The sequence below is a fragment of the Gigantopelta aegis genome, chromosome 15, assembly GCF_016097555.1.
Source record: "Gigantopelta aegis isolate Gae_Host chromosome 15, Gae_host_genome, whole genome shotgun sequence".
NCBI lineage: Eukaryota > Metazoa > Mollusca > Gastropoda > Neomphalida > Peltospiridae > Gigantopelta > Gigantopelta aegis.
Genome location: NC_054713.1, coordinates 10,119,548 through 10,144,547, shown reverse-complemented (window position 1 = coordinate 10,144,547; position 25,000 = coordinate 10,119,548). Strand labels below are relative to the sequence as shown.

At 39.4% G+C, this 25,000-nt stretch overlaps 2 protein-coding genes across 2 annotated transcripts in view; both read right to left on the bottom strand.

Annotated features, from left to right (window-relative positions):
- Positions 1 to 25,000, bottom strand: part of LOC121389952 (aromatic-L-amino-acid decarboxylase-like) — a 136,870-nt gene that overhangs the window by 101,638 nt on the left and 10,232 nt on the right. Inside the window, exon 2 of the mRNA XM_041521621.1 lies at positions 20,917 to 21,034. Within this exon, the coding sequence (XP_041377555.1) occupies positions 20,917 to 21,034 (118 nt within the window). The remainder of the gene's footprint in view (positions 1 to 20,916; positions 21,035 to 25,000) is intronic.
- On the bottom strand, positions 7,637 to 16,676 carry LOC121389953 (transmembrane emp24 domain-containing protein 6-like). The gene is made up of 3 exons (XM_041521623.1): positions 16,539 to 16,676; positions 13,234 to 13,379; positions 7,637 to 7,898 (listed from the first exon to the last, which is right to left on the bottom strand). The coding sequence occupies exons 2-3, from the start codon at positions 13,366 to 13,368 to the stop codon at positions 7,665 to 7,667; spliced, it is 369 nt and encodes a 122-aa protein (XP_041377557.1). The 5' UTR covers positions 13,369 to 13,379; positions 16,539 to 16,676; the 3' UTR covers positions 7,637 to 7,664.

Below are 25,000 nucleotides of genomic sequence, written 5' to 3'. Positions count from 1 at the left end.
CTATAAACTGGTTACATACGTTTTCAGTTAATGACAACTTTTTATAACCCCATATTTCACTGCAATATAATAGGACTGGTAAAACCATGGAGTCAAATAATTTTAGTTGGCACTGGATAGAAATATTATGACATCTGCCTGCCTTGTAGAATAAAAAACATAGCCTTTTGTGCTGGTGTATATAACATGTTTCTTGCCTTAGTAAATCTATTCGATTTGTGAAATATAATACCAAGATATTTAATAACTTTCTACGTTATCAAGCTTTGATTTTCGAAGGTAAAACACCTTTTTGTAATCTTATACAACAACAACAACAAAACAACAGCAACGACGACGACAACAACAATAACTACTACTATAACTTATTACTACTACTACTGCTACTACTACTACCACAACCAGTACAACTACTACAACTACCACCACACCACTACTACCATTACCACTACGACCACTACTACTACTACTACTACTACTACTACTACTACTACTACTACCACTACTACTATTACTACTACTACTTATACCACTACTACTACTACTATTAATACTACTACTTCTACTACTACTTCTACCACTACTTCTACTACCATAACTACTACTACTACTACTACTACAACTACTACTACCACAACTCCTACCACTAGTACTACTACTTGTAGTACTACTACTTATATCTACCATTACTACTACTACTTGTAGTACTACTACTTATAGCTACCACCACTACTACTATTTGTAGTACTACTACGTATACATACCACTACTACTACTACTGCTTGTAGTACTACTACTTATATCTACCACTACTACTACTACTTGTAGTACTACTACGTATATCTACCACTACTACTACTACTACTTGTAGTACTACTACTTATATCTACCACTACTACTACTACTACTTGTAGTACTACTACGTATATCTACCACTACTACTACTACTACTTGTAGTACTACTACTTATATCTACCACTACTACTACTTGTAGTACTACTACGTATATCTACCACTACTACTACTACTTGTAGTACTACTACTTATATCTACCACTACTACTACTACTAGTAGTACTACTACTTATATCTACCACTACTACTACTACTTGTAGTACTACTACTTATATCTACCACTACTACTACTACTTGTAGTACTACTACTTATATCTACCACTACTACTACTACTAGTAGTACTACTACTTATATCTACCACTACTACTACTACTACTTGTAGTACTACTACTTATATCTACCACTACTACTACTACTACTTGTAGTACTACTACTTATATCTACCAATACTACTACTACTTGTAGTACTACTACTTATATCTACCACTACTACTACTACTTGTAGTACTACTACTTATATCTACCACTACTACTACTACTTGTAGTACTACTACTTATATCTACCACTACTACTACTACTACCAAACATTATAAAAATTCCGCTATAATAACACATAACTTTGTGAAAACAATGTAACTCGACATGAAGGTTAAACTTGGTATGTAACGGTACATGATAAACCTATATACAGAATTTCACCTCAATATGTTGAGGCGTTGCAAATAAAAAATCCGGAAAACATACTTCCGTATCTCCTAAGTTCAAGGGCCATAACTGAAACATGGGTAAAGTACCATGAAAGTCAAACATGATCTGAACATAACGGGATATGGTAAAGCTTTACACACACGTTCAGGGACCTAATTCACAAAGGTCTCTTAGGCTCTGCTAGACAACAAAGCATCCTCTTTGCAAGTCGTTTTGCACTGCACTGCGATATCACAAAGTTGCGAGAGTTTAGATATACGTACACACATAGAGATAAACGAGAGACCCATGGGTTTATCTGGTCGTCTGTAAAAATTGCTGAACCCACGTTCAGACTCTAATGTCCTGGTGGTGTCAAAATGGCCACATTTAAGATTTTGTTTCGCCATGCGTAAAGGACCCCCTCCCCCAACCTCCACTCCCCACCCAATGTACATAACTATGGTAAACTTTACCTCATCACTGGACAAACGGGGGATTCGACATTATTCACTAATGACACATTAGACAAAGGATCTCCTAAACTCTACAACAACAAAACATGCATGAAAACTATCCACGTTATAGCATTTCTGCAAGAGAAAGAAAGAAATGTTTTATTTAACGACGCACTCAATACATTTTAATTTGCGGGTATATGGCGTCAGACATATGGTTAAGGACCACACATAATATATTGAAAGTGGAAACCCGCTGTCGCCACTTCATGGGCTACTCGTTTTCGATCTTTTATATGCACCATCCCACAGACAGAATAGCACATACCACGGCCTTTGTTACACCAGTTGTGAATCACTGGCTGGAACGAAAAATAACCCCAATGGGCCCACCGACGGGGGTCGATCCTAGACTGACCGCGCATCGAGCAGGCGCTTTACCACTGGGCTACGTCCAGCCTCTGCAAGAAGAGATCTGGAGACTCAGAAATACGAAATTCACAAAGTTGTTTCTTCAGGAAAGCTTGAAACAGTTCTCTCTTTTTTTCTAGCAACTCCTATCTTTCAACTTCTTTCCCTGTTCACCTCCACCTCCAAGTCCTTGTCTCTCCAACTGCTACAGATGCTAATCTATTGAGTCTATCCGTGACACACACCTGGCATTTCCCATCATCTTTAACTGTGGGATAAGTCTGGCAGTAGTTTCTTGTGACATTGATAAGTGTGTGTGTGTGTGGGGGGGGGGGGGGGGGGGGGGGGGGGCGAGATTTGGCTCTGTCGGTTGAGTGCTCGCCTGATGTGCTTGTGTCGCAGGATCGAACAACCTCGGTGGATCCATTCAGCTGATTTTTTTTCTTATTCCAACCAACTTACTACAACTAGACAAAGGTCGTGGTATGTGCTTTCCAGTTAAAGAAAAGTGCATATAAAAGATCCCTTGCTGCATTAGGAAAAAATGTAGCGGGTTTCCTCTGATGACTACAAGTCACAATTACCAAACGTTTGACATCCAATAGCCGATGATTAATTAATCAATGTGCTCCAGTGGTGTCGTTAAATAAAACAAACTTTCTTTCTTTGTTAAGTGTGGGATCCGATATTAATGATGTTCACAAATTAAATAAACCATCTATTGACCTTTGCATATACGAAGACTATTCGGTTATAGCATTTCTGCAAGAAGAGATTCGTTAAAATTATCTTATCTTTCCCTTTTTGGGCCCCATCCCTATGGCTTCTGTGGTTGAGAATAACCGAATTCACAAAGCTATATTTTGAAGTGCCAAGACTTTAAGGGAGGTCACTCATGTTAGTTTACGCCCATAGTGCACGAAGACTGCTCGAACCTAGTCGCAATCCTGAAGGTTCCAATGGGGAAAATCAGTTCCTATTGTCGACAATGTTAACTATTTCTACTTAGCAGCTAGGATAGAAGAAATGTCAGACTTTATTGTATACATACCAATGAAATATATAGATCTACGGAAACCATAACAGTGATATCCGGTAAAAAGATATTATCTCCCTTTGTTTCGTTTCTTCGTATTTAAGTTTGATGACAGGAAAGGAAATGTTTTATTTAACGACGCACCACTCAACACATTTTATTTACGGTTATATGGCGTCGGACCAGACAGTTATTGAGAGAGGAAACCCGCTGTCGCCACTTCATGGGCTACTCTTTTTGATTAGCAGCAAGGGATCTTTTATATGCACAATCCCATAGACAGGACAGCACATACCACGGCCTTTGATACACCAGTCGTGGTGCACTGGCTGGAGCGAGAAATAAGTTTGATGATTACCAATGCATGTGATCGTATTTGAAAAATAAAAATAAAGTAATTTAAACAACTGTGCCTATTAAAATGGGATACGAAGTGCAATTACGATCAAATATCCAAAACGAATTGAATAAGAAGCTAAATAATGACGACACAATGTACTGTCATTGAGTGTAAGTGTACGAATTTGACCGCGTTCGATTCGTTTTGTTTTTGTGGGAGGTTTTGGAGGGTCGTTTTGTCAGGTATATTTGCACAGTAGTATTATTAAATAAATGTTAATAAAGATAATTTTTATTCAAATTTATTTTTAAAAGTCTATGTTCAAGTAACGTTTCTGGAAAAATTCCATAGCAAGACATATATCACGGCGTTACGTGTTTTTGATAGGGTAAGCGAAAGATATTACCAAAAGGCGAAATATGTCAAAAATTAGAAAAATATAAAAATATAATTTTCATACGTCACTCGCTGACATAAAACTCGTATTCGACCCCCCCCCCCCCACACCCACCCCCATGAAATAGCCTCTATGTATTAAGACCGAAGTGGCCCAAAATAATCCTATCAAAACAGCAACTGTATATACTCACACATAAAAAGCTGCAGTCTGTTTGCTTCAGAAGGGAACCATGAATGAATGAATGAATGTTTAACGACACCCCAGCACGAACAATACATCGGCTATTGGGTGTCAAACTATGGTAATGCAAATAAATACAGTGATGATCAGCATCAATATAAAAATTCAAGGTTTAAACAAAAACAGTGTAAAGAACAGTATAAAGAACTGTGCAAAAACACAAATATCACAGAATGTTACGGATACTGAATTTTACTCAAAACTTCAATTTTGTGCTGTATTGGCCATTCTCAAAGAGAATGTTACACCCCTGCACCACGGTGAGGTTATAGCACGCGCAGGGGCAGAAGGGAACCAATGAATTGACATAGTATAACTCTATAATGAACGTTAACATTCATATAAAACTTATCATTGTTTTAAACCCATACCAACTCAAATAACAATTAAAACAAATTCCACACACACACACACACCTGGGGGGACTAATGGAAATCTTCGGAATGCTTGTGGAGTTCCGCGTCGCGTACACCGGGTCACGGGCGACCGTGACTTTGGTTTACAGTGACGCGGACTCTTGAAAGAAGGAGGAAGGAAGAAGGAACGTGCACCAGGGGCGGCTCAGGAGGGACCAAAGCGGGCGGCTCAACTGCCAGCGGCGGTCCCGTCTGCGTCGCCGCCCCCCACTACAACTTCGCCGAAGAGGAGGACGATGCCACCAGCGGAGACCACCTTGGACGCTACGGCAAGCCTACTGAACACCGCCATGGCTCAGTCGCTGCCACCGCCCCCTGCGTCGACTTCCACGGCTTCTCCGGTGCAGCTATTATGGACAGGAAGCACGAAGTCCGAACTTGACCACCGGACCCCTCATCAGCTCGCCGTAGGCGTCAACCTTTTTCAATACACATAGATCGGACTTTAAACTGTTAGACTTCCTTTCAAAATTTTATGTCGAAATTACTTCTTTTTTTTTTAAATATTATTAAATAGTCCGATCCTCTCTTCTTTCTCTATTTATTTTTGGACTGTCCGTCTAAAATGCTCCAAATTATATAAATATTCGGCCGAGCAGTCAATACTTTTTATTTTTGGCTCGTAACTTTTTTCTTCTTTTTTCATTATTCTACTGACTTTTTTTTTTTTACTAATTGCTATTTTCAAAATTCTACCCATTTTCAACACTACCCCCCCCCCCCCCCCCCCCCCCCCCCCCCTCCCGAGTCAGGCCACCGATCTTGTCGGGAGGTCACTCAGGATTAGCGTGTTCGAGGCCCTAAGTATCTATCTAATTTCTTTTTGACCGCCCGATCTAATCTAGCGACCAAATTTCAGGAGTAGAATTTTTTTTTTTTATTATTATTATTAATTAGAGATGCGCATCAAAATTTTAAAGGCCCACTATTTAATTTTTGGATATAAATTTCAAAATTGACCCTATTTGTTAGGTTATCCCTGTCCCGAGTCAGACCCCCGATCCTATCGGAGGCCGGACTCGGGATAGGCGTGTTCGAAACCCTAGTGGTATATGGACACGTTAAACCAGTTACTAAGCTAAGCTAAGGTCACATACATTGGCTGTTCTAGGATTTTGTCTTCACCCCTGTATTAAAAATAAAATTAATTTGTTAAGGGAAAACAAAAGAAAGACGTTTTATTTAACGACGCACTCAACACATTTTATTTACGGTTATATGGCCACACAGATATCAAGAGAGGAAACCCGCTGTCGCCACTTCATGGGCTACTCTTTCCCATTAGCAGCAAGGGATCTTTTATATGCACCATCCCACACAGGGTAGTACATACCACGGCCTTTGATATACCAGTCGTGGTGCACTGGCTTAATTTGTTAAGGACTTTTTGATTTTATTTACATAGAAATGTTTAGTAATATGTTATTTGAATTGGTATGGGTTTAAAACTCATTAATATTTTTTTTAATATAAGTTTTATAGTTACATGGCAATTCGTCGGTTCCGTTTCAACGAAAACATAGTTATATTATATATATATAGTCTCACATTAAATTAACGTTTCTTTAATAAAATAAGTATCAAATGAAATCAGTTTATTATTATAATTAATTAACTGTTATATGTGGGGTTTAACATATTATTAGTAAGACACTCACGTCTATATATTATAAGACGAACTCAGCTGTCAACAAATATCTGGGACAATATTATTTTTTGATAATGCATAACAATGTACCTTCATATAGTGTGGATGCCCTATTTCGTGGATATTTTTTGTTTTGTTTTTTTTCTAGCTCAGTAGGTAGAGCGCTCGACTGAGGTGCTCTGGTCGTATGATCCAAACTCACTGCGGATCCATACTGTGAATGGGGTTTCCTGGTCTCAACCATTTATACCATAACTCTACAGGAATAGAACGGAGTGCGTGCCTATACACAAGCGCATAACAACAGTACGACGGCTCCGTTATTGTCATATTCTCATTACCATACAGAATGTGTGCATGTGTAGGAATGTGGTTGTGTGATTACGTCTATATGAGAGAGAGAGAGAGAGAGAGAGAGAGAGAGAGAGAGAGAGAGAGAGAGAGAGAGAGAGAGAGAGAGAGAGAGAGAGAGAGAGAGAGCAAGGGACTTTGCGTTAGACCGGACATCACATACCACATATAATAGAGCTACCTTGATATGTATCTGTACGACAATGCACTAGTATGCAAAAGATGTTTTAGGTTAACCACATGACAGCTGCAATTATTGTTGATTGCACACAAGTGTTTACCTGCCCATAAGAATTAATGTTAAATTTTATTTTGTTTAACGACAACACTGGATCACATTGACTACGCTTATGATTATGATTATTCACCATCGGCTACTGGGTGTTAAACATTTGGTGATATTTAAATAAGAAACCCGCCACATTTTTCCATGAGTAGCAAGCAATCTTTTATATGCGCCATGCCGCAGACAAGACCTTTGATATATCAGGTGTGGTGCACTGGCTGGAACGACCAATCATGTCATGGGTCCACCAACGGGGAAACACCCTAGCCCGACAGAGCAACATGCGAGCGCTTTATCACTAGACTTCGTCCCTCCCCCATAGAATTAAGATGCCTCAGGTCAACACCTTAATTGCCCATCACCACCACCACCATTATCATCATGATCGCTACCACCATCATTATCGTCATCATCATCATCATCTTCATCATCAATAATAATAACAACAATCACCACCATCACCATTTTCTCTCATGCAAGACACACAAACACAGAACTGAGGCAGCATTAAGAAACAATAATTTATTATAATTTATTAAGCACGTGGCTTTGAGTTTGGCGTAACCGGTACCGTCCTGAAGAAGCGCCGCAGCATGTAGACTTGCGACAAAGAGCAGATAACTATGACGAAACACTGCACTAGCGAGTAGTAGCTGATGTATTTGTTGTTGCTCTGAATGACGTACCAGTCGCGCACTATGTTCATGCGTGTGTGCGACTGGAAACGCTTCATTTGAGAAATAGACTGGTCCACCTCCCCAAGCGACGTCTGCAATTAGAACATGCATGTCAATAAAAAAACGAAATTAAATGTTTATTGTTTTAAAGAGACTGTCCTAAATTTCGCCTAAATTTAAAGATATTTCAGACCAATACAATTGTGTTACGACTAATGCTAGGCTCAGGCTATCAACTGTCACGACGGAGTTGGACATCTCGACAGTTGCGTTGTAATGTCCCCCGCTCCCCACTTATTACGATGTGTGAGCTCAGATTAACAACTAATTGATCGTAGGCGTTGTATAAGACGAGATTCGAGTTGAAAGAGCGCTCAGACTAGCAACTGGACAGTTGTAAAAATCGATAGATCGGCGATCTGGCCAACTCCGTCGTGACAATTGGTGGTTTTAGCCTAGCATTAAATTACATACTAAATACAGATTCTTGTTTAGAGTATCAGTGCCTGTATGTCCACTGTGTTTCTCAGTGTCATAATATTTGCCCTAATTCGATATGGTCTTCGAAATCTATATATTTAAGTATATAGTGTTATTAAGTTTGACCTCCCGCAAACACTAAAGTTTGTTTAACGAGACCACTAGAACTAAATACCTTTACACTGATCATTTTCGAGTTCGTCGTAAACAACTGTTTCTCTCATCGGCCACTAATACACACACTGCATTAAGAAACCCGTCAGCAGATACGTATTTAACCGGAACATTATTGAAAGGGGTGCTGTCGGGTTTCTTCCTGTAGTGTGTGTATTACAGGTTACTATGCAAAATATGTGTTATCGGCGAACTCGCAAAGGATCAATGAAAAGTATTTAGTGTCAAATTAAGGCTTGTTGTTGTATTAGAGCGGAAATCTGTGTCTACCGTGTGGTAGTCAGCCAATCCGTGTGTTCGCTATAGAGTGAACTCTGACGGCAGAGATCGATCATAACCGTCAAAATGTCCGTCTACCTCTAGAACGGCAGAGTACTCGGAATACCGTCATACCTGTATCTAAAGAATGAATGAATGAATGAATGTTTAACGACACCCCAGCACGAAAAATACATCGGCTATTGGGTGTCAAACTATGGTAATGCAAACAAATAAGGTGATGATCAACATCAATATAAAAATTCAAGATTTAAATAAAAACAGTGTAAAGAACTGTGAAAAAATACAAATATCACAGATAGATAAGTTGACTTTTACTCAAAATTTCAATTTGTGCTGTATTGGCCATTCTCAAAGAGAATGTTACACCCCTGCACCACGGTGAGGTTACAGCACGCGCATAGGTGTATCTAAAGAAACCTTCTTATTTATACTGACTGTTTTCTTTTTAAAATGTTATCTAAATTGGTATGAGTTTAAAATTTAACAATATGTTTGTAAATAAATTTTAGATTTATTCAATATAAAGTTATATATAAATTTATCAGTTTCCTGTTGACGCAAACGGACTATACGCGTATATATTTACATGTTGGGTGGCCATATAAAAGCGTACCGAAATTATAATTCTAGTATCATATAACGTAAATATCCAATTGTTTGTTATTCATACATATATATTCGTCACATTGAAAAATATTACAATGAATGTGCGGTTTATTACTTTAAGCAATACAAATATCTTTGGATCAGTCATTATTTTATTACTGCACATTATTTATATGATCATTTAAAATTACGTTTTACGCAACTACTTTAGTTTCTTTGTTTCTTTTCTCGAGGTCTATCTGGAAATTTGTTAGCCATTTTGTTTGATTCATTATCGTTTTAACTTAGTGTAACAAGCACACGTTAACAAATGGGAGTTTGTTCTGTTTAACGACACCACTAGAGGACACTGATTAATTAATCATCGGCTATTGGATGTCAAACATTTGGTAATTCTGACTCGCTACATTTTCCTAATGCAGAAAGGGACCTTTTATATGCACTTTCCCCACAGTCAGGAAAGCATATACCACGGCTTTTGACCAGTATTGATGCACTAGACTGGTTGGAATGAGAAAAAAGTCCAATCAGTTGAACGGGATTCACGGAGGTGGTTCGATCCTGCGACGCAAGCACCTCAGGCGAGCGGTCAACCGACTGAGCTAAATCCCGCCCCACTTTAACAGCTGGAGACATAAAGAGTGAATGTGATTATATGAAAACATTGATGAATGTAGTTGTTGATTTAAATTCTGATTTAGATTTCAGAATACCGTAAAACCTTGAATGTAGGCCTACGCTTCTTTTCTTTTTTTCTTTTTTTTTGCGATTTTCTTAGACTTTGCTACTGTTCAAGATAGGCTTATATTTGTTCAAATCAAACGTTTCTCAACTTAGCCTTGTTTGTTTTCTTTAACGACACCACTAGAGCACATTTATTTATTATCAAACATTTGGCAACTCTGACATATAGTCTTAAAGAGGAAACCAGCTACACGTGTCCGTTAGTAGCAAGGATATTTTATATGCACCATTCCACATACATGATAGCACATACCACGGCCTTTAATATACCAGCCTTGGTGCACTGACTGGAATGCGAAATAGCTCAATGGGCTCGCTGTCTTGGGATATATCCCCTACCGACCGCACTTCAGTCGAGCGCTTTACAACTGGGCAACATGCGCCCCCAAAATGGGATTGGTGCAATGCCATCTTCTATGTAGGCTTCCAAACCGTTTTGTACCTGTGGAAACCTCTTAACTCATTGAAAAATGACAAATCCTCTTCTTTTCCTGTTGTTCTCCCCATGTAACAAGACTGACGAGTATAACGTGCTCATTAAGGCTGGTTGCCTTTATGTGAGGCAGGGGTCTATTCAAGACAGGCCTCTTATTTAGCGACCCGACCTCTTTACTTTGCAACCGGGCCTCTTATTTTGCGACTCGGCCTATATTCAGTGATTTACGGTATTCGAGTCTGAATGTCTGAACGTTTGTTTCTTTTCTTTTTGTTTTGTCTAAGCCTGTTTTAGATTGCCAGTATAATGAAGACTATCAAGAATCAGAGGAAAACTATTCATGCAGTAATGAAAGAACATGTCAAGAAAAACAAAAATCAAACAGATGCATATTAAAGAGATATGGTTAAGTGAAAAGTTAGTTGGCATGCCAATATGTTATTAGTTCATGCAGTAAATTCTTAGTTAAACAATGAGCATATTACCTAAATTTTATACAATACCTCTGGTGGTTCAAAGAGTTGATACACACACACACACACACACACACACACACACACACACACACACACACACACACACACACACACACACACACACACACACACACACACATTATATACACATACTTATATCATAGACAGGATGAGTGTTAGCTTGGGGTTGTGTGTATGTTAATAATGACCCAAGACAGACGCGTTGGTATCCACATATACATCATCCTGTATGCAAGGTGTCTAGGGAGTGGTTAGCCTGGGACAAATCGAATGTTCGACGATGTAAATGACATAACACACATATAGGTATTATCAGGCTGTCTACCACACATCAATTATTACTTAGGACGATTCAAAGATAAACGTCACACATAGATGCACAGATACCAACACAGAAATGCACACAGTCATATACACAATTAGTATACACGTATACACACACACACACACACACACACACACACACACACACACACACACACACACACAGGGGCGTAAAAGCATCAAATACATTGAATAAACGAAACTGAACAAACCAGTAAAACAAACAGAAACATCTGAATTCAGAATTCAAAACCGACAAAACTGTAAACGAAAACCCAGAAATCAAAACAGAAAATATATAAAGAAAATCAAATCGATGTTGATGAGAACAAACTCAAATCAGAACTGAGAAAAACAAACCAGGACACTGAAGACACAAAGGTATTGCAATTGTGGCAACTAAACATAAGGAGTATAGAAACCAAGAGAACATCAAACCAATGAAAATTTAACAAATCAAAATAGAAAGGTTAGAATAGAACAATGAAGTTAGAATAGCCACAATATAAATCAGGAAACTCAAAACACACAGATACTGTAATTGAGACACAAGGAATATAGAAATCAGGAGAAGATCAAAACAATGAAAAAATAACAAATCAAAATAGAAAGTTTAAAACAGACCAATAAAGTCAGACCAGCCATACAATAAACCAGGAATCTCAAGACACACAGGTACTGCAATGGAGACAACTGAACATATGAAATATAGAAATCAAGAGAACAATCAAAACAATGACAAGTTAACAAATCAAAATAGCAACGTTTGAATAGAACAATCAAGTTAGAATAGCCATAAAATAAACCAGGGAACTCAAAACACATGATACTGTAACTGAGGCAACTGAACATAAGAAATATAGAAATCAAGAGAACAATCAAAACAATGAAAACTTAACAAATCAAAATAGAACATTTAGAATAGAACGATCAAGTTAGAATAGCCAAAGCATTAACATCCAGAAAACAACAACATCAGGACAGAGCTCATCCCGGAATGTAATAAAACGACCAAGACACGGTAAACTCGAAATGAAACTAGGTAAGTCAACAAAAAGCAATGCATGTAGAAATAAATAAGTAAATGGAATATTAAAGAATTACAGTAATCAAAGCAGAAAATGTAAAAGGACAATTTCAACTCAAACAGAGTCCAACACAGATGAAGATATTAGAAATAACTCCAAAATTATCCAGAATCCAATATACAAGAAGGTTAGATCCAGAACTGGTGATGAGAGAAAACCAAATGTTTACAAAAGATGTGAGAATACAAAAGCTAAACACTTCTCCACAACCCGCCGAATAATGTTACAATAGCATTCAATAACAGAAAAGAAATAAGATATTAGAAATAAATCCAAAATGATCAAAATCCGATATAAAAGAATGTTAGTTCCAGAATTAGTGATGAGAGAAAACCAAATTTTTGCCCAAAATGTGAGAATACAAAAGCTAAACACTTCTCCACACCCTGCCGAATAATGTTAAAATAGCATTCAATAACAGAAGAAAAAAAAAGTAAGTCCGTGAGGCATTATGGCTAGACTTTGGTTTTAAATGTCAGTGATCAATAAAGCAACAATTGGACTAGAATATCCGTTAAGCTCCATAATATGGAAAACCAAAAATCACCATCAGACAAATGAAGCCGTCTGGAAAAGAACAGTTATATTAGGATTTCCATTAAGCTCCATACTACGGAAACTAAAAATCACCATTATAAAACCGAAGCAATTTAACAGAAAGGTTAGAACCCCAAAATGTGCCACCAGATGAAAGTTAGTTGTGACGTAGGTGAGATACAACATGTGACGTAATGAGATAATATGTGACGTAGAAGACATGTCACGTGGTGGTGTAGCCCTCGATGCATCGACTCACAGCTAGTTCAGATCGTAAGTCATCGTAGTCTTCCATGTGTTCCATATAGTTCTCCCAATCCTGGTCGTGGAATGAGAGAATCTCAAGCAGTACCAGCTTGGACCCGAATTGTCCGCGCAGGTTATCTATACACATTTCGTAAATGCCTGTAAAACAAGTCAAGATACGCAATAACAAACATTTTTTAAAAAGCCCCATGTATACGATCGTATTAATTTTTTTTTTTTTTTTTAAAACCCCAAGTTTAGCAAGCGGACGTTTCGCTAACGTTCGCGAACTATTTCATTGGTTCTCGACGTGGCCATTTGGTTTATCGTGAAGCGCATTGACTATAAAAAATTATAATGATATCAATTCTGAATCAGCATTGGCAATTCCATTAAAAAAAAAAAAAAAAAATTGTTTTTGTTTAACGACACCAAGAGAGCAAATTGATTTATTAATTACAGGCTTTTGTAATTTTGACACAGTCTTAGAGAGGAAACCAGCTACTTTGTGCATTAGTAGGAAGGATTTTTTTTTATATGCACTATCCCACGAATACTGTAGCTCATATCACGGCTTTTGATATACCAATCGTAGAGATTTGGTTGAGAAGAGAAATAGTCCAATGGGCCCACCGACGGGGATCGATCCTAGACCGAGCATATTTCAAACAAATTTCAAAAGGAATAACGTTCAGTTGTAACACTACATCTGCACTTTTGTTCGTGTGAAACAACAGATAGAAAAAACAAATGAATGGATGAATGAATGAATGAATGAATGAATGAATGAATGTTTAATGATACCCCAGCACGACAAATCGGCTATTGGGTGTCAAACAATAGTAAAGGCAAAAACTAAAGTGATGATCAACATCAATATCAAAATTCAGCAGTTAAATAAAATAAAAACAGTGAAAAGGACTATGCAAAAATACAAATATCACAGATAGGTAATATTAAAATTTAGAATAAAAGTCAGTATCTCGAAGAAATAGTAATAAAAGTTCTGGATGGAATGGAAAGGATTCCATCACATTTCTTTGTCCAAATATATATTTTCGAGGTTCTTTGAGATGAGAACACACCACGAAAATGGCGTACCCGTCAGAGCACATTGACAGAGCAGAGCTCACACTGAGGTGGAGGATCTTTCTTCAAAATAAATGAATGGATCAAATAAGTACGACCGATACGAACACGACACAATACTATTTCATCCTTCCTGCACTGCCTACCGGAGGACTGCCACTCTCCCAAGACTGGCTTGATAGCATGAATAAAGCTTGTTCGTAACTGCACAGCCCCAATCATGTTGCCAAATCGAAAAGATAAATTGGTACACCAGATTCATGCATTAACTGGATAGCATTCTCCGTATGTCAAACAAGACTCATGAGTAGAACTGGATAGCATACTTCATATATCAAATACAATTCATGCATATAACTGGATAGCATTCTTCAAATGTCAAAAGAGATCAGTTCGTACAACTGGATATCAAACTAAATTACGTGATGATTAACATCAATATCAAATACTAAAAACAGTGTAGACTTCAGTGAAAGAGTTATAATTGTGCAAGATACAATGAATCATATAAACATTAAAAACAATCTTCAAAACGACACACACACACACACACACGCACGTGCACGCACGCACGCACGCACAAACACACAAACCCAAACATGGTTAGATCCTGAAAACAGTGTATGAATCTATGGCAAACAAAGAAAGAAATGTTTTATTTAACGACGCACTCAACACATTTTATTTACGGTTATATGGCGTCAGATTTTGAGAGGAAACCCGCTGTCATCACTTCATGGGCCTACTCTTTCCGATTAAAGAAAGAAGTGTTTTATTTAACGACACACTCAACACATTTTATTTACGGTTATATGGCGTCAGACATATGGTTAAGGACCACACAGATTTTGAGAGGAAACCCGCTGTCGCCACTACATGGGCTACTCTTCCGATTGGCAGCAAGGGATCTTTTATTTGCGCTTCCCACAGGCAGGATAGCACAAACCATGGCCTTTGTTGAACCAGTTATGGATCACTGGTCGGTGCAAGTGGTTTACACCTACCCATTGAGCCTTGCGGAGCACTCACTCAGGGTTTGGAGTCGGTATCTGGATTAAAAATCACATGCCTCGACTGGGATGCGAACCCAGTACCTAACAGCCTGTAGACCGATGGCCTAACCACCACGACGCCACTGAGGTGGTAATTTTGACTCGTAGTCATCAGAAGAAACCCGCTACATTTTTCCTAATGCAGCAAAGGATCGTTTATATGCATTTTCCCACAGACAGGAACGCACATACCTTTTACCAGTTGTGGTGCACTGGTTGAAACCAGAAAAAACCACCCAATCAATTGAATGGATCCATCGAGGTGGTTCGATCCTGCGACGCAATTTATATCTCAGACGAACACTCAACCGACTGAGCTAAATCCCGCTATAAAGATATGATATAGGGTTAAATAATATTAATACGATATCATATAGGTTTGAAGTAATACTAAGAACAATTACGTTTGTTACGAAGCTGTGATTTGAGGAAGAACAATAACAACAAACTGCAATGTAGCCTACGATTGAATATGAAATAGTGATAACAAAACGGAGCAGAGGTAAACACTGAAACAATACCAGGTTTTACGATGCCTTAGAGATACGATAGCTTCAAAAATATAGGACCTCACATGCAAGGAGCACGCACAACTGTACTCTTGGGAATCACGAAAAGACTGTTCATTAATAATGCACCAATGCACAGTATTATTAATTTTCATACTTAACTGGTTGTTGTACAAAAAAGCCCTTGCAGCTAATCGAAAAGAGTAGCCCATGAAGTGGCGACAGCGGGTTTTTACTCTCAATATCTGTGTGGTTCTTAACAATATGTCCGACGCCATATAACCATCAATAAAATGTGATGAGTGCGTCGTTAAATAAAACATTTCCTTCCTTCCTTCATTGGTTATTGCTTAACTTTTTGTGAGGAGTATATTTTTAAAGATAGAGATAAAGAAGCCATGCCGTGGTGCTTGGTGCTTGGTGCTTTCAGTTCGGACAGTGCTCGTGCAATGGTGATTTTTACACACACACACACCGTTTTCAGGGGCGAATCCATGTGATAATTCGAGGGGATGGGAACTAACGAAAACGAAGGGCACATGGACCAACTCCTAAACAGAACAGCATATTGACCAAAAAAAAGCAAATCATAAGCAAACTGTTTTTAGGAGGACGGGTTCCCTTCCCCTGTGGATCCGCCCCTGGTGTTGATGTCAGTGGACACTTACGCCAACGTTTGCAGTAATGTTCTCAAACAGATCTAGTTGTTGAGTAAATGCTTCCCAGTCGGTTTCTCTGAATGTGTATATGTACACGAATACCAGCGTGGAACCAAACCGGTTATAGATGTTACGAAGACAAAGTGAATAGGTTCCTGAAAGCAACAAACAACCCACGTTAGCCAAGCGTTAATCTCGACAAGCTAGCCCGTAGGTGTGGAATCAAACCGGTTACAGGTGTTACGAAAGAAAAAACAAAGATATAGAGAGGAAACCCGCTGTCGCCAATTCATGGGCTACTCTTTTCGATTAGCAGCAAGGGTCCTTTTATATGCACCATCCCACAGACAGGGTAGTACATACTACGGGTTTTGATATACCAGTCGTGGTGCACTAGCTGGAACGAGAAATAGCCCAATGGGCCCACCGACGGGGATCGATCCCAGACCGACCGCGCATAGAGCGAGCGCTTTACCACGGGGCTACATCCCGCCCCTAGGTGTTACGAAGGCAAAATGCATACGGCCCTAAAAGCAACAAACAGCCCACTTTAGCCAAGCGTTAATCTTACTAAGCTAGCCCGTAGGTGTGGAATCAAACCGGTTATAGATGTTACGAAGACAAAATGCATAGGGCCCTGAACGCTACAAGCAACCCACATTAACCAGGCGTTAATCTTACTAACCTAGCCCGTAGGAACCGGGGTAGGGGAGGCTGTGTCACCCAAACCACCCCACCCCACTTGAGGCGCGATTGTGGGTCCTACTATACATACGTAAGCATTCTACGAGTACTGCTAAATCAATACATTCCTCCAATGGATCCAAAACATTTTCATATCTCCTAAGTGCATGGGCCATAACTTTGTGCAAAATGGGTAAGTCACCACGAAAATTGGTCTGACATTGTACATGATAAAGCTATACACAAAATGTCAGCTTAATATCTTGAAGCATTGCCAAAAAATATCCCAAAAACAAATGTTCACAACTCTGCAAAAAATGGGTATATCGCCATGAAATTTAAACTTGACAGACAGACAGACAGAATGTGACCCCAGATGATGTTCCTACGTGCCTGTTAATAGTGGTTTAGTGGTTTATTGTATTAACTATTTATAAACTAGGGGAATGTTATATCAAGGGTGGGTTAAAGTAAGGTCTTGGACGCGGGTTATATTAAAGGATATCATGGTGATACACAGGTGGGTTAAAGTAAGGTCTTGGACGCGAGTTCTATTAAAGAATATCATGATGATACACAGGTGGGTTAAAGTAAGGTCTTGGACGCGGGTTCTGTTAAAGGATGTCATGATGATACACAGGTGGGTTAAAGTAAGGTCTTGGACGCGGGTTCTGTTAAAGGATGTCATGATGATACACAGGTGGGTTAAAGTAAGGTCTTGGACGCGGGTTCTGTTAAAGGATGTCATGATGATACACAGGTGGGTTAAAGTAAGGTCTTGGACGCGAGTTCTGTTAAAGGATGTCATGGTGATACACAGGTGGGTTAAAGTAAGGTCTTGGACGCGAGTTCTATTAAAGGATGTCATGATGATACACAGGTGGGTTAAAGTAAGGTCTTGGACGCGGGTTCTATTAAAGGATGTCATGATGATACACAGGTGGGTTAAAGTAAGGTCTTGGACGCGGGTTCTATTAAAGGATGTCATGATGATACACAGGTGGGTTAAAGTAAGGTCTTGGACGCGAGTTCTATTAAAGGATGTCATGGTGATACACAGGTGGGTTAAAGTAAGGTCTTGGACGCGAGTTCTATTAAAGGATGTCATGGTGATACACAGGTGGGTTAAAGTAAGGTCTTGGACGCGGGTTCTGTTAAAGGATGTCATGATGATACACAGGTGGGTTAAAGTAAGGTCTTGGACGCGGGTTCTGTTAAAGGATGTCATGATGATACACAGGTGGGTTAAAGTAAGGTCTTGGACGCGGGTTCTGTTAAAGGATGTCATGATGATACACAGGTGGGTTAAAGTAAGGTCTTGGACGCGGGTTCTGTTAAAGGATGTCATGATGATACACAGGTGGGTTAAAGTAAGGTCTTGGACGCGAGTTCTATTAAAGGATGTCATGGTGATACACAGGTGGGTTAAAGTAAGGTCTTGGACGCGGGTTCTATTAAAGGATATCATGGTGATACACAGGTGGGTTAAAGTAAGGTCTTGGACGCGAGTTCTATTAAAGGATGTCATGATGATACACAGGTGGGTTAAAGTAAGGTCTTGGACGCGGGTTATACTAAAGGATATCATGGTGATACACAGGTGGGTTAAAGTAAGGTCTTGGACGCGGGTTCTATTAAAGGATATCATGGTGATACACAGGTGGGTTAAAGTAAGGTCTTGGACGCGGGTTCTATTAAAGGATGTCATGACGATACACAGGTGGGTTAAAGTAAGGTCTTGGACGCGAGTTCTTTTAAAGGATATCATGACGATACACAGGTGGGTTAAAGTAAGGTCTTGGACGCGGGTTCTGTTAAAGGATGTCATGATGATACACAGGTGGGTTAAAGTAAGGTCTTGGACGCGAGTTCTAGTAAAGGATGTCATGATGATACACAGGTGGGTTAAAGTAAGGTCTTGGACGCGGGTTCTGTTAAAGGATGTCATGATGATACACAGGTGGGTTAAAGTAAGGTCTTGGACGCGGGTTATACTAAAGGATATCATGGTGATACACAGGTGGGTTAAAGTAAGGTCTTGGACGCGGGTTATACTAAAGGATATCATGATGATACACAGGTGGGTTAAAGTAAGGTCTTGGACGCGGGTTCTATTAAAGGATATCATGATGATACACAGGTGGGTTAAAGTAAGGTCTTGGACGCGGTTCTATTAAAGGATATCATGGTGATACACAGGTGGTTAAAGTAAGGTCTTGGACGCGGGTTATATTAAAGGATATCATGGTGATACACAGGTGCGTTAGTGGGTACTGCAGTAGCCGTTGAGGGTAAGAAGACAAGTGTCGAGATGGGTCACGTTTGTAAATGAAAGTATGCACCTCCTTTTAGAACATGTAAAAAGATAAAACTTTTGTTAATGGTTGATACCACCAAATGGAATCCTGAAGACGGCATTAGTAATATATGAGGTTATGGCTAGGTTTCAACCAATTCCGCACAGACATTCAGGTTTTAGGACAGAAAAAATTAGTTTTCACCCAAACAAACCCCCACTAAATTTAATCTGCACTGGTGCATTATTGTAAACATGCAACCTTAAAAAAACTAAAACATATTTTTTAAAACGTTACCCCCCCACCCCCCCCCCACCCCCCCCACCCCCCACCAAAAATAAATAAAAATAAATAAAAATCCCCTTCCACACAAAAACAATAAAATAACAAACACCATCTTCTAGTTTGGTGATGGTGGACAAGAAACTGAACACAAAATCGTTCATGTTCCGATTCTGTGCGGGTCTGTGCATGCCCGTGCGTGTGTGCGGGGGAATGTGCTTAGTCGGTGGAAAGAGTAATTTAATTGCTCTGCAAGTAAAAAGTTCACTAAAAACAGCACTAACATCAAACAAACTAACGACAGCACCACAGTCCATGTGTTTAAGGCGGGCAGTCGCACGCACCCACCTGCGATCGCGTAAAGCGCCGATAAGGTGTGCTCCAAACCACCCGTCTAACCTAAAATGATGTTGGGAAATCACACGCCTCCAGAAGAAAACTTGTAAGCTAAATACATATAAAATGGGGACGTATAAGACTTCATGTTCACCCCATTATGTTAACACATTATGTTATCCTTTGGTTATTTGCCAAAGAAAGTAATAATTAAAACACTGTATATAAAAACTGTATCTTAGTAACGTTCTTAAAACATATATGCATTCTACACTGCTGACTGTAATATTCATTAGCCATATTGTAGTCGACATTAGATGTATATGTCACACATTAAAATTAAGCTGATATACTTGACATCTACCAATGCCGAGTTGAGGTCTTAGTTTCACAATAAATTACTATAACGGTTTAATTTTAAACCGATGATAGCTATTAAGCGATGCTCAAACACAGTTAAGTGTATTTACCACAACAAACCAATAAAAATGTTGATAATGAATACTGTTAAATCATCGAGTGCTTCTATTTCTTTTCCTTTTCTGTCCTTTTAGTGTATTCAATCGTTTTTCATAAATGATTGATTTATTAAATTTATTGAAAATTGCTGTCGCCATTATTGTACAATTTAATGTTTGTAATTAGGAGAGGGCCTCGTAAGTTGTATAACCTGTGCCCAATTATTGTGTGTGTGCGTGTGTGTGCGTGTGTGTGTGTGTTTTCATTCAACAAAACCACAATATGATTAGGGTTAAATGTTTAATAAAATCACATCACAACAAACGTACCTTCAATTTCAATGTCTTTTTCCAGCGCTCCGTCTGATTTCCATTGTTCAGAAGCAATGATTTTGTACGTGGGGTCTTTAACAAAGAAATCGATTTTACGATCACCTCCTCTCAGAACCTATGAACAGATAAACTTGTGTAAAGGGTGTGTACGACCAAATAAAATCCCACAAACGACAAAAATAACATTAAGTAACTGAAGCGTTCATCGTTTCAATCAATATATAAATACTCAAACCGTGATTAGTAGGGTGAATAAGAAACAAACAAAAAAACTTTCAAAAACCTTCAAACTTAGATACGTCAGCTTGCTATTCCAGTGTTGGACCCTTGGACGGTGGTGTCTGTGTCCGAATCTTAAATAAATGTTACAGTTAAAGTTTGTTTTGTTTAACGACACTACTAGAGCACATTGATTTGTTTAATCATCGGCTATTGGATGTCAAACATTTGGTAATTTTGACATAATAGTATTAGAGAGGAAACCTAAAGTTTTGTCATTAGTAGAAACCTTTATGTGCACCATTGCACAGACGGGATACCATTATGGAATACACCACGGTCTTTGATATACCAGTCGTGGTGCACTGGCTGGAACATATGGTCTTACAAAGGAAACCCGCTACAGATTTTTCAATAGGTCAGGTCAGGTCAGGTCAAAGGATTTTACGTGCACATTCAGAACAAGCTGTTGTAGCGCACGCCTGTCGTGGGCACAAGAGTCGGCCTTGGCCGGTTCCTCCGTCCATGACAGGAAAGGTGTGTGTGTGTGGGGGGGGGGGGGGGGAGAGAGGAGGGACCGCCTGCACTGGCAGGTGCAAGGGAGCACCAGCAGTCCGACTAAGTCAGTAACAGGTGGAGGGGTGTGGTGGTGGTGGTGGTGCTATGGAATTTTGAATGGAGCAGTTAACATGCCAAAGAGAAAGGGTGCGCAATTTTGATTGAGAAAATTTGGCGCAATTTTGAACGGTCGGTCAAAAAGAAAATGGCAGAGCTAGTGTAGGTTTTGACATTAGTGAATCGAGAGTAGCTCGTTAATTAGACCTCTATGATGCTGTGGTGTCTCCCTAGGTTACCCATAGGACCCTTAGAAAGGGCCTAACCGCTTCTGGTCGTGGCATGACAACCCAGGGGAGACTCGTGCAATTGCATTCAATAGTAACAAGGGACCTTTTTTATACACCATCCCACAGATAGGATAGCACGTACCACGGCCTTTAATATACTATTCATGTTGCAGTGAGAAATATCTCAACATGCCCACCGATGTGGATCGATCCTAGACACATAAAACACTTTGCATATTTATATTTGATAACATTAATGCCCAACGATATATCATATTCCTTGCATACATAAACTACACTGATCGTCAAAAGAAACTATTTAGCTGTAGTATTGTGTATGCTGAAACTGAGAAGAACATTACATTTCTCAGAATCACATCATATTAAACGAGCGTCAAAGAAAGAAAGAAATGTTTTATTTAACGACGCACTCAACACATTGTATTTACGGTTATATGGCGTCACACACATTTTGAGAGGAAACCCGCTGTCGCCACTACATGGGCTACTCTTCCGATTAGCAGCAAGGGATCTTTTATTTGCGCTTCCCACAGGCAGGATAGCACAAACCATGGCCTTTGTTGAACCAGTTATGGATCACTGGTCGGTGCAAGTGGTTCACACCTACCCATTGAGCCTTGCGGAGCACTCACTCATGGTTTGGAGTCGGTATCTGGATTAAAAATCCCAGTAGACTGATGGCCTACCACGACGCCACCGAGGCCGGTAAACGAGCTTCAATTTCTTTTCATATCCCGAGTTTCAATTATCACGAGCTTTAGCGAGCTTCAATTGTCACGAACTTTAGCGAGCTTCAATTGACACGAGCTTTAAAGAGTGACAATGTAAATTATTTCACGATGGGCGTAAACACGATTTAATTGATTTAAAGTTCACTCATTTGACTAACGTTCCGGTAAGGTTGTAGGGCGCCAATCCTATGACGTCGAGGTGTTATGCCCCACTTGACGTTCTAGGCGAGGGGACAGGACGTAGCCCAGTGGTACAGCGCTCGCTTGATGTGCGGTCGGTTTGGGATCGATCCCCGTCAGTGGGCCCATTGGGCTATTTCTCGCCCCAGCCAGTGCACCACGACTTCTACATCAAAGGCCGTGGTATGTGTTATCCTGTCTGTGGGATGGTGCATATAAAAAATCCCTTGCTGCTAATCGAAAAGAGTAGCCCATGAAGTGGCGACAGCGGGTTTCCTCTCTATATATGTGTATGGTCCTTAACCATATGTCCGACGTCATATAACCGTAAATAAAATGTGTTGAGTGCGTCGTTAAATAAAACATTTCCTTCCTTCTAGGTGTGGGTAACACTTCGATGTGAACCAATGTATTTTAACCATATGAAGAATACTTGCGCGCTTTTAATGAACAAAACCTACTAAAGTAGTATCGGAAATAGAATAAAAAATGATTTTCATCGATTTTGTAAATATCTGTTTTATGATACTCTACCTAATTTAGCGTTTACTTGTTTGGGCTCATTGATGTACAAGGTGGTGTTTACTCTTGAAATTCAAAGACAGATGTCAGTAAATATGTGATTTATGCTCTTTATTGGAACAGACTATAACAAATCTAATTTTGCGCAACCTACATTTTGTTTGCGCAAAATTTGGAGCACCATTTACTTGGATATAATGGGTTATGCAAAACGGAAATGGGTTATCTGGATTTATTTTTGTGTAACGGATAATTGGGTCACGCAGATTTTCAACTTAGCTAATTACTAATTTTTATACAAAGTAACTATAACATTTAGTTTTTGGGTAATAAATTGGCTTTAAAATTAGCCACTTTTGAATATTTTTCAAGGAAAAAACCCACATATTTGACCTGTCAGTTGTCTAAACTAAAATTATTTCCAGTGTGAGCCCTGCTATTCTCACGTATAAAAATAACAGGACTAGAGAACACTCGAGCCAGATGTTAATATTATCGACAATGAAAATTTAATTAGCTCAGCGGAACCTCTAGCCATAAGCGTAGCAGCTACCTGCCGTTAACGAGGGTAACAGGTGGTTCGTTGGTGTGATAGCTGTCATTGATAGATAAACACCTTGATTCAACGTCTGTCTTCCACCTGGTTCATCGCACGTTACAAACAATACAATTAATAACACAATTATAAACAGTTTATAGATAATATGAGCGGGTTCCAAACACAGGCGCGTATGCACGGATCCCGAAACACCCCACTCCCACCTCCACCCCTCAGTGTTCAAGCAAATTGTTTCATTTTTTTTCAACATATTTTCCCGGAGAGCACAGCTCCACCCTTTCTCTTCCCCCCCCCCTCCCCCCCCCTCCCCCCCATAAAGTTCGCTGAACAGTCTAGACCCACTGTTTTAGTTTGTTTTGTTTAACGACACCACTAGAGCGCAATGATTTATTAAACATAGGATATTGGATCTGAAACATTTCGTAATTTTGACATATAGCCTTACCGACATTCATTCCCACATTACTGACATTCAGTCCCCCATTACCGACATTCAGTCCAACATTACTGACATTCAGTCCCCTATTACCGACATTCAGTCCAACATTACTGACATTCATTCCCACATTACCGACATTCAGTCCCACATTATCGACATTCAGTCCCACAGTATCGACATTCAGTCCCACATTATATACATTCAGTCCCACATTACCGACATTCGCTACCTCCTTACTGACATTCAGTCTCATCTTACTAACATTCAGTCTCATCTTACTAACATTGTCCCACATTACTGACATTCAGTTGCCGACATTCAGTCCCACTTTACCGACATTCAGTCCCATATAACCGGCATTCAGTACCACATTATCGACATTCAGTACCACATTACCGACATTCAGTCCCACATTCAGTCTTACATTACCGACATTTAGTCTCACATTGACATTCAGTCTCACATTACCGACATTCAGTCCCACATTCAGTCTCACATTACCGACATTCAGTCCCACATTCAGTCTCACATTACCGACATTCAGTCCCACATTACTCAATACAAG